At 43.0% G+C, this 13,908-nt stretch overlaps 2 protein-coding genes across 11 annotated transcripts in view; one reads left to right on the top strand and one right to left on the bottom strand.

Annotated features, from left to right (window-relative positions):
- Positions 1–899: 899 nt before the first annotated feature.
- pdgfrl (platelet-derived growth factor receptor-like) lies at positions 900–5,621 on the top strand. The gene is made up of 6 exons (XM_037780683.1): positions 900–1,128; positions 1,906–2,179; positions 2,266–2,417; positions 4,052–4,345; positions 4,866–5,002; positions 5,320–5,621. Exons 1-6 carry the CDS (start codon positions 1,074–1,076, stop codon positions 5,506–5,508), a joined length of 1,101 nt encoding a protein of 366 aa, XP_037636611.1. The 5' UTR covers positions 900–1,073; the 3' UTR covers positions 5,509–5,621.
- Positions 5,622–7,208: 1,587 nt separating this feature from the next.
- Positions 7,209–13,908, bottom strand: part of mtus1a (microtubule associated tumor suppressor 1a) — a 38,049-nt gene continuing 31,349 nt past the window's right edge. For all 10 annotated transcript variants that reach the window (XM_037780669.1, XM_037780673.1, XM_037780675.1 and 7 more), the window contains 7 exons: positions 11,617–11,831; positions 11,151–11,256; positions 10,850–10,923; positions 10,610–10,705; positions 9,077–9,193; positions 8,867–8,964; positions 7,209–7,695 (listed from right to left, as the gene is read on the bottom strand). In XM_037780669.1, the coding sequence (XP_037636597.1) occupies positions 7,467–7,695; positions 8,867–8,964; positions 9,077–9,193; positions 10,610–10,705; positions 10,850–10,923; positions 11,151–11,256; positions 11,617–11,831 (935 nt within the window). In that variant the 3' untranslated portion in view covers positions 7,209–7,466. The remainder of the gene's footprint in view (positions 7,696–8,866; positions 8,965–9,076; positions 9,194–10,609; positions 10,706–10,849; positions 10,924–11,150; positions 11,257–11,616; positions 11,832–13,908) is intronic.

The following is a 13,908-nucleotide window of genomic DNA, read 5'->3' as shown; positions in this document are numbered from 1 at the left end:
ATTCGTTATCCAGAGCATTAATATAGCAACAAACAACTATCTGCTATGTAAAGATATCAACTTAGCCATCGGTGTGTGCATGAGTATTTAGATTAGATCTTGATGGGCAAAGTTGGCACCTTAGTAGCCTCTGCCATCAGTGTATGAATGTGTGTGTGAATGGGTGAATACTGACAAGTAGTGTAAAGCGCTTTGAGTTGTCGGAAGACTAGAAAAGTGCTATATAAATGCATGTCCATTTACCATTTAAACATTATAAATATAGCAGCAACAATAGCAAATTGTTCGATAAAATATGAGGTAGGGAATACATACACAATTATAAAATAAATATAAGAGAATATACACTCACCCGCACACACGCATGCACGCACACACACACACACACACACACACACTCACACACACTCTCACTCACACACACACACACACACTCCACGATACAGACATACTTATGGAGCGCTTCACAGTAAATACATAGAATTAAAAACCCTGTAAGTGTGTGGTGCAAAGTGCAGTGTAACCGAGGGTGAAGAGCTGGGTATGAATGGATGAATAAATAGAGACAGGGCTTTAGTGGGTCAGGGTCAGTTGTGAGACTCAGCTCAGCATCCGGATGGCCTGGGGATAGAAGCTGTTGCTGAGGCGATTGGTTTTAGCTCTGATGCTGATGTAGCCAGGCTTCCTCTTGGACTGCTTCATGATGAAGAGGCCGTATATTGTTTTTGCTTCATTTAATGACATATTTATTTATTTATCAAGTTATTTATTAATTAATTAATTAATCTTTTATTTTGTCAGGTTCTGTCCTCCATACAGTGTGTCAGTAGTGATGAAAAAATGATGATGAATGATTCACACTCAGGTCCAGCAGAGGGCTCTAGAGTACATGTTTCTGCTCTTCAGGTCTGAGGAGAGGGAGTCAACAGAAGTCTCTGGAGTTATTTCCCCTTTTTGCTCTCAGTCTGTGAGGATGGAGTTGGAAGTCTAAACAGCTGGAGCCTGCAGAGTTCCTACTGAACCCCTCACCAAAAACTCCCCGATCTCTCCGGCCATCCCGTCAGCACACTATCATGAAGCTCTGGGTTGTGCTTTGCCTGGTACTGCTCTGTTTGGAGCTCCAAAATGGTGAGTTGATTCTCCACATCTGTGTTTTAGATTTATGATTGAAGCAAAATGCCTGTTACTGTAATCATGAGTGTAACCTGGAGGTAGTGGGAGGATTAGATAATCCAAGGTTGTGTTAATACTGGCTGTGGTGATGGGCGTAGAATGGGAGGTGGATTCAAAAAGAAGTAAATCTCATTCACATGATGCAAAAACAAACACTTTTGTCAATCACTTTGTCTCTCCTCAGGCGTGCACCGCAACTAATGCTGCTGTTGTATTTGGATTTCATATAATGCATGTAAATTGTAAAGTTTTGCATGATGTTTGGTGTGAGTTTTTGCAAAGTGTTTCTGCAGAATCAACTCAAACCAGCTGCATCTGAGGCATGCAACAGCCGTTTCTAATTAACTGGCCTTTACTGCTGACCTCTCCATGGAGATCTCATTAATGCTGCACAGAAGAATAAAACAACAAAGCCAGAACGTCTACGCCTCAGACTGATTGTTTTGTTTTTGTGCTCTGTGCCCGCTGAGAGAAATACAGAGCTGAAAGAGAGAGGCTGGGTTTTGGACATTTTGTGCCAGTAATAAGGATTTCACACTTCCTGTTCAACTGTTGTCACAGCTGGGGGAAACACAAAGACTAGCTGTCTGGATGGGCACACCAGTCTGGACTCTGTAAAGAATTAGGCCAGAGCACAGTAACAGTAACAGATGCTTTTGTGACTTATCTTTGTTGTCTTTATCATATATTTGCTCTTGCCTCTAACTCCCCCTCATCCACCTGTGTATCCAGGCGTCTGCCAGCAAGTCAAGCGCAGAAAAGACGTAGGAGAGAACCGCATCCGTCCAAGTGGGAAACGGATGAAGGTGCGACACCCCAAACTAAAAGATGGAGGTGTGAAAGGCCAGTCCCTGTTAACCCAGGTTTTGGATAAGGGACGCTTCCTGCGTCTGGGCCAGACCACTACTCTGACTCCTGGGAGGAACATGGAGCTGCGCTGCAAAGGCAGTTCCATCGGGTGGTCGTACCCGACCTACCTGGACACCTTCAACGACTCGCGCCTCAGGTGCCGGAAGCACACGTGAGCTGTTTGTCGCGCTATACGTTGATGTGAATGTGAAGGTCTCATATTTTTGTTTTTCCCGCCACCAGCATCAAGCAGAGTGACAAGTACAGTCAGCTGATCCTGACGTCGCCCTCTGCTGCTGACACGGGGCCCTACAGCTGCTGGGTGATCGTGTGTGACGGCACAGAGTGCGAGAAGGACCACGAACGCGCCTACGTCTCATACATCTATTTCACAGGTGATTCAGAGCACACTGCAATTTACATTTTCTAAAATGGGCCATAAGGGATATTTACAAAGAGTATGTCCCTTTAATTAGTAGTTAGTAGCCCTTCATATCTACATAGGGAGCAGGTCGTCTTCATTGAGCTCACCATGTTGCTCCCCCATGTTTCTACAGTTGCCCAGAATGGATAACGAACCAAACACAGACTCTAGAGAGAGCCTTTCATGTTTTTACGTTCCTGAAGGCCACCGTAGCTCTCTGACACGCTTGTGAAACTGCGGTAATGTGAGCTGCAGAGGGAGGAGTGAGTGGAGGGGTACTCAGTTGGTTGCAATCTGCAACCACACCACTAGATGCTGCCAATGCTCTTATACACTGTACCTCTTCCGACCACTCAAAGCACTTCACACCACATGTCAGCATTCACCCATTCACACACACATTCATACACTGACCTTCCGATTGGTGGACAACTTGCTCTACCCTCTGAGCCACAGTCGCCCCCATAATGTTTTCTGCATTATGACCTGCAGAAAACAGAAAAAAATAGAAGAGGGACCACCCCTTCCCCCCACCCCATGTTAGTCTTGGTCACATGAAAGAGAAAAATAAAAAAAAAGAAGAATAATAAAATAATAAAAAAAAATAAAAAATAGAAAATAAAATAAAATAATAAGAGAGAAAAAAAGTATGTGTAATCAGATAATAGATTCAACTTAAAAAAAAAACAATAATAAAAAAAAGGAAATAAAGAGGGTCGTAGGAGAGGGGCAGTGAAGATCCCTTTCTCCTCTACTCTTTTTTTTTTTTTTTTTTTTTACACGTTTAATGTTTTCTGTTCACTCTCACCACTCTTATTAACCTTGTATTCAGTCACAGCAGGCAACTGCTTTCTGCAACAACAAAAAAAGACAGACAATATAAATACACAGACGGACAAAGTTAGCAGCTTGCTGGGAACATAATGGAGCATTCAGCCGCTAAAGAGACATATTTCCCTCAGCAGTCGGTGGAGACCAAAACAGAGCTAAAGGGAGAGTGAATATTGGACTTACATTTCTCACGTGGCCAGAAACACAACTCCATATGAATGATAATGTTGCTCTGTGTCCACTGAAAGGTAACAGGTAATTATTTTTCTGCTGTAGAGCATCTGCAAGCATTTTAGTTAACAGTTTAGTTAAAAGTGTTTTTAAAAAAAAAACTATTATAAGCCAGACTCTAAATTGCCCTTAGGTGTGAATGGTTGTCTGTCTCTATGTGTCAGCCCTGTGATAGTCTGGCGACCTGTCCAGGGTGTACTTCGCCTTCACCCTATGTCAGCTGGGATCATCTCCAGCCCCCCCTGCGACCCTGAATAGGATAAGCGGTTACGGATAATGGATGGATGGATGGATGGATGGATATTATAAGCCATCAAGCCATAAATATATCTCTTTTTGACTGCCTGCTTTATTAACATTAATAACGTCATTAGTGGCAATCTAAAACCCCCCAATGTGTTACTGAAAAGTGATGCTGTGATTGTATAATTGCTGGTGGGAGTTTAATGTCACAGCTGTCAAACACATTGATTGATCAGTGCCATAGAGGACAAATGCACATCTGCACCTGTTTTGACGCCACACATCTGTCCCTCTAAACAGACAGAGACAACCTCTTCGTCCCCTCTGCCATCCACTTTGAGATCGTGTACCTGCGCCCCGACAGGCCCTCCGTGGTTCCCTGCCGCGTGACCGACCCGCAGGCCAAGGTGTCCCTGCACAGAGAAGTCCCTCCGGAGGAGATCATGACCAACGGCACGCAGGTGACCTACGACCCCACCAAGGGGTTTGTCCTGCAGAGCCCCAGCCAAGAGCATCAGGGGGTCTTCTACTGCAAGGCCGTGACCAGGGGCACCCCGCAGATCTCCACAAAGTACCAGCTGCTCTATGTGGAGGGTGAGGACGCAGCAGTCACGCTTCAATATGATCGTAAATACAGTAACACACGGTGATGCTGCTCAGAGTGCAGGATCAATAACCAATTTTCCTGTCAAACATAACCACGTTACTTGTCATTTTATTGATTAAAAGCACAGAGAACCACCGTGAGGGGCATTTTCACAAAGTCATGAATCATGTGTTGGTTACGTTGCTTCATCAGCCTCCAGGAAAAAGTTGTATTTCACAGTTGTCAAAAGGTTCCTCACTCCTGAGTTTGGTTCATGTGGACGGTTGCCAGTTGAAATGGAAACACAGGCTGGATTTTGCAAATGGGAGGAGGATGACAGGTGAATTTATGAAATGGAAATTGTGTGTGGTTTAGGTAAAGTTAAGCTGCCATGGCATGTTTGACTGGCAGATGGTGAGTAATGGGCTTTGGACTGCTGATGGAGGTTTAACTGTTTAAATGCCATTAAGCTTTCAGCTGTAAATAGTATAAAATGTAACATGATCGTTTACCGTTTCTTGTTGACAGTTCCTAGTGGAGCACCATTTGTGAGCCTCGAAGCCTCTCCGCAGACTGCGACAGGAGGCGACAACATCAATGTGACCTGCACAGCGCTGGGGGAGCCGGAGGTGGACGTGAGCTTCACCTGGACTTTTCCTGGTCAGGTAGGAGGACAACTGGACTTAAAACCAAAAGTTAGACCTGGTTCAGGACAAAACCAACAGTCAGCAACCTGTGCAGCATATATGGTTTTGTGAAAATGATGTGAAAACAAACTCAACACATCTTTCTGCACAGTGAAGCTCAAACATTCAAGTGAGGTCATAATAAGAAAAACACATTTTTTAAATTGGAGGGGGGCTTTAAGGTCTTGCTGTTGATAAACCGGGGTGAATTTTGTGATAATAGAATGATGGATCAATATTTTCCCTGCCCTCAAACAACATGATAATAAATCAGTAATGTTTGTGTTATTGTGTAGGACCGTCGCCCAGTTCACATCCAGACTTCCTGGAGGCTGGTTAACAGAGGTTTGAGCCACACCACACGGGTCTCCCAGAGCGTCATGACTGTAGAGGATATGGAGACCATCGACTTTGGAAACTACATCTGTAAAGCTAAGAACCAGCACGGCGAGACAATCGTGACGACTAGTATCATCTCCAATTAGCCCCGGCAACACGGCAACCAGCAAGACCCGACGAAATCGACATGTATATACATAAAAATGTGTGTATTTTTAGATCCCAGATTGTGATAACAATAAAGATTTGCTACATCTTTTGTTGAAGAGTTCATTTTTCAAAACTGTATGTTTTGCAGCTGGAGAGCTTACATGGCTGTGTGTGAAAGGTTAATGCAACAACACAAAGCGTCGAGTCAAACAGAAGGAAAAAGTATTTGGAATATTTCACTTATTTTGGAGTGACCAAAAAGAAGTGGTATCTGTGCAGAGGCATTACTACTCCTCTGGCGTAAAGCCCTGAGGAGAGGATTCATTTTGCAGCAGGACAATGAGCCCACACATGGTAACCCAAAGAAGAACAAAGAGTGCTGACCGGCAGGGTTTTTCCTCCACAGTCCACCAGACCTCAAACATCTCTGGGAACATTTGATAAGAGAAAAGCCAAAAGTGTTTTACAACATGCTTCCTGAGATGCTCTACCGGAGTGTTGGTTTAATATATTAGATATATAATCGATTCTCAAACTCTGCAACATTGAAATGAAATAATGCAGCTAGAAGAGAAGGAGCAGCAGCCATCGGAGACTTGCTCTGGCTTTGTAGCATGTTGTGAGGAGGAAAATCTGGTTTAAAGCGGAGCTGTGTGCCAGGCTGACGTTCTAATGCGCTCCGTATGTGGAATGTGATCTGCAGGCCCAGAACTCATTTCGCTCCGATGCAACACTTGCTGCAGTTTCCACTTTGCTGAATTTGGTTGTTATGATTTTGGAAATTACTTTAGCTTAGGATGTGAATGTTTGTGGTTTAGAAAACATTTAAGGATATTTGGCTCCAACACAATACCTGCTGAGCTCCAGGAAAAACTGAATATACCTCTTAAATATAACCGTAAGACAAGTCTCATCTGCTGCGAGTAAGTCAAAATATGTCGATCACAGTTATACAGCTTGACTTCGATACATCAGATTTAATACAAGACTTTATTAATTGCATATTTCAAACGGGGTCAACAAACCAACAATATCGAGTCCACATAAAATACTCTTTTTGAGACATTGCAGTGTCTCCGACAGGAACAAGCAAAGCCTTTTCTGGTCAACTCTTTGCAAAGACCCTGACTTTAAAGCTGCATTAGGAGGGTTCATTCAGTAGGGGGTGATTACCAAGACTCAAACACATGCACAAAGACTTGGATTGGTCCCTTGGTCAAACAAACAAACAAAATGTGGAAAACAAAACATCGCAACCGAGGTGTAAAAAAACAACAACACGTAACCACAAAGAAATTCTTCGTACAGCCCTGGTGTGCGGACTAGCAGCGGGATGTTAGTAATATGACTATTTGACAGTCACTCTTGCACAGTTAGCTGTAAGAAATGGTGCAGGAATCCAACAGAAGCAATTCCATATTTCATGCAGATTTCAAATTAAATGTGCCCCCAGGAGGGACAGTGTCATCTGAATTCAAAGGCTGTGGTCTCCAGAGACACCAAGAAGCCCTCTTTCACACTGCAGGGCTGGTTCTGATGTGTTGACAAGCATGCATGTGTGTATGTGTGTATGTGTGTGTGCGCTGAGTGACAGGACAGACAAGCTTCTGCTAACAAATAACAAAAATAGTGTATCATCATATAGAAGTCCTGAGATTTCCTTCCCCCCCCCCCCCCCCCCCCCCCCCCCCCACCCCACCCCACCCACCCCCCCATCCATATTATCAGACGTGAAAGGCAAAAAACAAGGCGACCTTGCTTATTAAGTGCTTCTGTGCAACATTTTACAGTCCGTAGTGTCTCTGTACAGAAAGTGTCAGAGTTCATCCAATCCTGAAGGAGCCAGAGTCGGGCTGTTGATGTTGCTAAGCGAACAGGAAACAAACATGGCTCTTAATTCCAGCGGGATAACTCAAAAGGAGAGGGCGTGCTTCCTGGAAGCGGGGGCCCATCGTTATCTGGGCGAGGCGGGAGGGCTGGAGAACACGTCGGAGCTACGAGGCGATTGGAGGCTGAAGGAGCGGGAGGGGGAGGTGGAGGTGGGGGACACCTTGCGGGGGCTGGTCAGGTCCCCGTTATGGAGCTTCCAGATCAGCTCCTCGTTCTCCATCGACAGACGCTTGTTCACCTTGGACTCCTTCTGAAGGGACTCATGCAGCACAGCCTGCTCCGTCGACAGCTGTCTGCAATGCATCGACAACACACAAGTTAGAAATGCTCTGAGAACTAATGTTAGCAGACAACCAGTGAACTGAAGCTCTCACCTACAGCATATATCAAATCAAAGTACTAGTATATACTAGACATATTCAGATTTTTTGTTATTGTCAACAAGTGACATGATAAGACTCAAATAAACAACACAATATGTCTCAGTATTTTCTGACTACCCCAGCCTGTTTGTAACCCCAAACCATTACTTCCTAATGAAGATGTAACTTAAACATGACAAACTGGAGTAAATAGTGCAGCGTATGTGGGATCAAGTCAAAATAAACTACAGTGCCCATATTCATCGAGGGAACCAGTACAACGGTGTGGTTCATTGATTAATAGTTAATGTAGGTATAATAATGATAATATGTAAGAATGCATGGCACAGAGGAGCATGCACTTAAAGGGATAGTATGGGTGTTTTGAAGTGGGGTTGCATTAGGTACTTATCCATAGTCAGTGTATTACCAACAGTAGATGACGGTAGGCACGTCCCCAGTTTAGAGAAACAGACAGAAGTTACCGCACAGAAGCAAAGTAATGTACTGCTGTGGACGGGGGCAGCAGCAAAATGTATTTTAGCCACCTAAAAGAAAGGCTAACCTGTGTTATTGTGTGAATTTGGTTAAAGTCACACAATAACACAATAAACTAACTAACTGAACGAGGCAGCAATAGAACAGAAAACCTTGTGTTCAGCAAGGTAAAATTACAGTTTTTTTTCAATGGAGTGTTGCGGATTTGGCAAGAGCATAGATGGATACATCGGCTTCAGTTCCCCGTCGGAAATGTCTGTCCGATGGCAAGGTAAAGCAGTCAAAATATTCAAAATATAGCGTACACTTAAACTGATATTGATTTTATTAGGTGGTCCTTTCTTTTAAGTGGCTAAAATGTTTTACTGCTTTGCTTTGATGTGGTAACTCCTGTCTGATTCTCCAAACTGGGGGCGTGCTGACCGTCATCTACAGTAGGAAATACACTGACTACGGATAAGTGCCCCATACAACCCCACTTCAAAACACCCAAACTATCACTTTAATTGAATGCGGTCATTCAAAAGTAGAGTGAAACATCTAACCACCCGTCTCAGTTCAAGGTCTGGTTTCCATCACTATATAATATGCGGTGAACTCTTACCTTGACAGTGCATAATGTCTTTCCATGCGGGCTTTGAGGTCCTCATTCTCCTGCTGGACCCTCTTAAGGTTCTCATCCAACTTCACACTTTTATCTGTCTGTAAAGAAAAAAACAACACATGAATCACTCATTGTGTTGATTTTTTATGCCAGTTGCATTGCTCGTCTTGATGCCCAGCAGCGATCATGATCATCTGCCACGGGTCTCACCAGTTTGTCTGTCTCCATCAGCTTCTTTTCCTGCTGGTGGAGCTGCTTGTTTTTGATATCCAGCACCACTTTGAGGCTCTCTAGCTCCTGCTCCAGATACAGGGTGTGGGAGTCCTTCTGTGGGGACAAAACAATTCATGCCAAGATGATCAAAGACTTCAAAAATGAGTACAGCCAGTCTCGTAAATGTCGTGTGGCCATAAATCCAGAACCACACAACAGAGGGCGCTATGCATCACTTCCAAATTAATCTCTGCTGAGCTCACAGGGACAATGAAGCTCTGGATCTTTAGGGGTCATTCACAATGACATAAAACACGCAAATAATGTGTTCTGCATGAGGGTAGTGTTTAAACTATTCTTAATCATTTTTAACAAGTGGTCAACATGTAATACAGAGCTATTACTCATGCTGTTCTTATTATGCATCTATTAATAGCAGATGTGGAGTGGCAGGGTAATGTGAGGTAGTTACCTTAATGACTCTACTGTGCAAGGGCAGAATGCTGAGTACATGAGGCAGCCACTTAACACTGATGAGGAGTGGCATCCTAACCGTACAACAGCACTCTGGGAAAATTAAAATCTACACTCTGGACAGAGAGGGAGGGCAGAGTTGTAGCTAACACAGAGTTTAACCCACTCCTGTTCAAACCCTTTTACGTGGTAAAGAATGGTTAACTGACCTAATAGTAGGGCTGCCAATCGATTCAAATATTTAATATTTATTTAATACTCTTATCAACATGGGAGTGGCAAATATGCTTGCTTTATGCAAATGTATGTCTATATGTTTTACTGGAAATGAATTAACAACACAAAATATGATCCAAAAATATTGTTCAGAAACCCTCACAGGTACTGCATTTAGTATAAAAAATATGCTCAAATCATAACGTTGCAAACTGCAGCCCAACAGGCAACAACAGCTGTCAGTGTGTTGACTTGACTATGACTTGCCCCAAACTGCATGTGATTATCATAGAGTGGGCATGTCTGTAAAGGGGAGACTCGTGGGTACCCATAGAACCCATTTTCATTCACATATCTTGAGGTCAGAGGTCAAGGGACCCCTTTGAAAATGGCCATGACAGTTTTTCCTCGCCAAAATTCAGCGTAAGTTTGAATGTTATTTAGCCTCCTTCTTGACAAGCTAGTACAACATGGTTACCAATGAATTCATTAGGTTTTCTAGTTTCATACGATACCAGTATCTTCACTCTAGCTTTAAAACTGATTCTGCTACAGCCTAAATATCGCAAGTTGCGTTAATGCATTAAAGAAATTAGTGGCGTTAAAACATTTTTGCGTTAACGTTATTATCGCACTAACTTTGCCAAACCTAATAGACAACTCTTAAAAATGTAGGTCTTTTAAGAAAACGTGTAATGATTTTTGTTATTTAGTTTATCTCTTTGGTAATCATTGGCTTCATGGTTTTTCCACCTTTTATTCTTAAAGGCGAGCAACACTGGGGTCATGAGATTTTTCTAAAGTGGAGCTGTGCTATAATAAGCAGACAGATGAGAGTACCTGACTCTTTTCGGCCAGCTTTTTCCTCCTGTTCTCCTCTGCAGCTATCTTCTCAATTAGAGCATTGTTCTCTGCGGTCAGCTCTTCAATCTGTTCCTGTGGATGTACGCAGCACAACAAAAGTCATTGAGTAAAGCTTTTACACACTGGTTCCCCAATTCATAGGTTATCCTCATGTCATGACATGCTATTGTTTGTGTGAATTTCTTTGATAAAGGGGTAAAAATAAGTCATGCTTACAGATAGAGCGGCTCCTGCCTCTTTCAGAGTTTTGTCCAAAGACTTCAGCTCCTGATTGTGGACTTTGTTGAGCTCTAAAGAGTTTTCAGAAATACTTCAGAAAGCTGTACAACGCATCACAATTTCATGTTATGATGCAATAGAATCAGAAAGAATCCACACTTGCATTTGTTAACGTAGGTGGAATATGCAAAGTTAAAAATACACCCAACAACTTGAGTCAGTTCCATATAAACTCATAAAATGCAGGTCCAGAGAATGGATGTAGTCTCATTCATTTGGTCAAATACTGTTCACTCACCTTCCAGTGACATTTCCCACTGCTGTTTAACAGACTGCAGCTGTTCTGCATGGCTGCTCTCCAGTTCCAGCTTCATGGCTTCGTGATTGGCTTTAAGCTCTCCCATCTTTAAAGAGGACACAGGATAGACTTAATTTTGAATCACGGCATCACTGATCCTCAGGCATTACTAAGTACTGCATTACATTAAGATGTTTTATTTTCTCCTGAAGCACAGAAAAGTTCAAACAAACTTACATTTTAAAAATGTTATTGCATCAATATTGACATAAACGCCCCATCCTCCACTGGTGCCTGAGCCGTTACAGAGCTTTCCATTAAATAAATTGAATAATAGATGAGCCTAAAAATAAGAATACAGCTGGATACTATACTATACTATTGGATAAGCAATAGTAAATCTTTCTGCATAAATGATTAAAATCTATAATACAAATCATAATTAAAAGGTGGTGTAGGGACAAACCTGCTGTTGCATGAGAGTCTTGCACTTGTCGGCCTCCTCCTGGTAGGTGAGGTGGACCTTGTCCCACTCAGCCTGATAGAAGGCCTGTAGTCTCTGCTCCAGCTCGGCAAGGTCCTTCTGGTGCTGATCCTGCAATCTGTGCAGTGCATCCTCCAGAGCGACACGCAGCTCATCCTTCTCCTTCTCCAGACGCTCAGACGAATGGACGGAGCAAACTGGAAATAGAAAAATAGAATATAAAGGTAGTATTTTATCTTGGTAAACGAGTGACAGGACATTTGCATGGTGTTCAGTGATTGTATGCAGCTGCGTTGACTGTAATATTCATTAAAAAAGGGCCGATGAAAATTTGTATTAGTAACTGCTTGTGTAAGAAATGCAATACGTCCACTGAGGAACTCTGTTTTGCAAAGTTCTCCCCTTGTTGTAAATGTGTGACACTAAATGTGCTCCAAAAAGGAATGGAAAAACTGACTTTCAAAAGGGGAGGTTCCTCCTCTTGCACTTGACTGCATACGCCAACAACACTGCAGTTATTTATAGGCAGATGACGATACGGTATCAACTTGTCTCTTCATTCTTTCATAATATCTTGAAATCAGTAACATAAAGTAACTGATTATGAAATCAGGCTTGTTCCCTCCACAGCTGGTAATTTGCCATTTTTAAGTTTGTACAACTGGCGACTTTTGTTTTTGTTCTGTAAACCAGTCTCACTATATCCCAACCGTTTCCACTGCCAAGTGTTTATATCTGCTCTGGAGTGGGTGACAGTGACCAACTCCATAACCTGTCTCCAGTTTAAGTGCTTGTGCATAAATGCCGTTGATACCCAGCAGCTGGTGTTGCCAGCCGATGTGACTTCAACTCACCAGTGAAGTCACACTGATGGTGCACAGTAAGGAAGACCGCTTTGCAGGACAAAAACATCTGCTGTCATTTTAAGCAGGCGATATTCTTTCAAAAGGTTTGGTCTCAAATACTTTGTAGTACAATAAACCACAACTACACACTGTAGAGCTTGAGACTATGTATGACTTCAATAGTGGGCGTACAATAATACTGAACCCAGATGTTTCTCTGCTATGCTACAACATGTGTGGCAGGTACATTCACTGCTTCCACAAACCGTCTGGACACCATAAAGGTACATGTACTATTCCCTAATAAAGGTTATCTTACAATTTGATATCCCGTTCTAAAACCGATTTTGGGACCACAGTATAATGCTATCATAGTTACCAAAAACGAGTCATGAATGGGTCTTTTCAGCATTTTTTGCAAATATGTTAGCCATGAGGGCCACATGCTGTATTTCATATGTCTTTACAGGTTTACACATCTGTATTCAGGGTTGCAATTTTAGTCATGCTGAACTACTTTGTCACAGACAAATGGTAACAAATGTTGTTAATCATAATGTGTAGTCCTGTTGCCATCTGAATGTAAATAAAGTCCTGGAGTCTGTGTTTTTACACAGCTCAAACTGAGCTAAACACTGCACTGCATGAAGATTCACCTGGAGTGGAATAACAGCAGCAGATCCAGGAACAGTGGCCAAGCTAACATAGGGACTATCTATCAGGCTTTGGCATGTACAGCTCAACAAACAGAGCCCAGCACTCCGCAACCATGTGTAATAGAGATCTGGTCATATGAGCCTTTCTAGTGCAAATCCACCTCACAAAAACACCTCATGGCTCATATGGGGGAGGAGGGCCCCGTTAATCTAAAGTTAGCTGCATTCTGGCCCACAGTCAGCAGCAGGGTGATAGAGTTAAGGCAGATGGTGAAGATGGCAGATCCCTTTAAGATATAATTTTACGTGCGAGGAATGATGAAAGGGGGTGTGGTTGTATCACAGTTTGGGCTGTGGCCCAAGACTGTAATTTACTGCTGCTGAATGAGGAGTGAGGTCACTGTGGAAGCAGGCAGGGACACAGTCTGGGGAGGAAATTAACTAAAAAGCAGACTTATAAGAATCTGTCTGGACTTAACATATTTTTACTACACATAATACAAAAGGTCCATCTGAAGCCAGTGTAGGTCTCACAGCCTCCCTGAAGGGAAGAATGTGTTAAAGCGCAGATATAACAGCACTCGGCATATAAGAGCAGTCATGTGGAAGTCCCGAGGCTGAGAAGGAGGGGAGGAGCCACAATACTACTGCTGCTATAAGTAAGAGATGAAAGCTGGCGGGCATGTGCCTGTACATACAAGGCTATTCTGTGTGACAGCCCATAGGCTGGGCAGAAAACATTGTCCCTAAACCTTCATGGGGCCTCAGGTGGT

The sequence above is a fragment of the Sebastes umbrosus genome, chromosome 9, assembly GCF_015220745.1.
Source record: "Sebastes umbrosus isolate fSebUmb1 chromosome 9, fSebUmb1.pri, whole genome shotgun sequence".
In the NCBI taxonomy this organism is placed as follows: Eukaryota; Metazoa; Chordata; class Actinopteri; order Perciformes; family Sebastidae; genus Sebastes; species Sebastes umbrosus.
This window is presented reverse-complemented; position numbering and strand designations above follow the sequence as displayed.

Bases quoted from the DNA above. Each gene is read 5' to 3' on its own strand.
- pdgfrl (XM_037780683.1), top strand. From the start codon at position 1,074: ATGAAGCTCTGGGTTGTGCTTTGCCTGGTACTGCTCTGTTTGGAGCTC. The intron at 2,180-2,265 runs GTGCCGGAAGCA...TCCCGCCACCAG, and splicing joins TTCAACGACTCGCGCCTCAG to CATCAAGCAGAGTGACAAGT. The intron at 5,003-5,319 runs GTAGGAGGACAA...GTTATTGTGTAG, and splicing joins CCTGGACTTTTCCTGGTCAG to GACCGTCGCCCAGTTCACAT.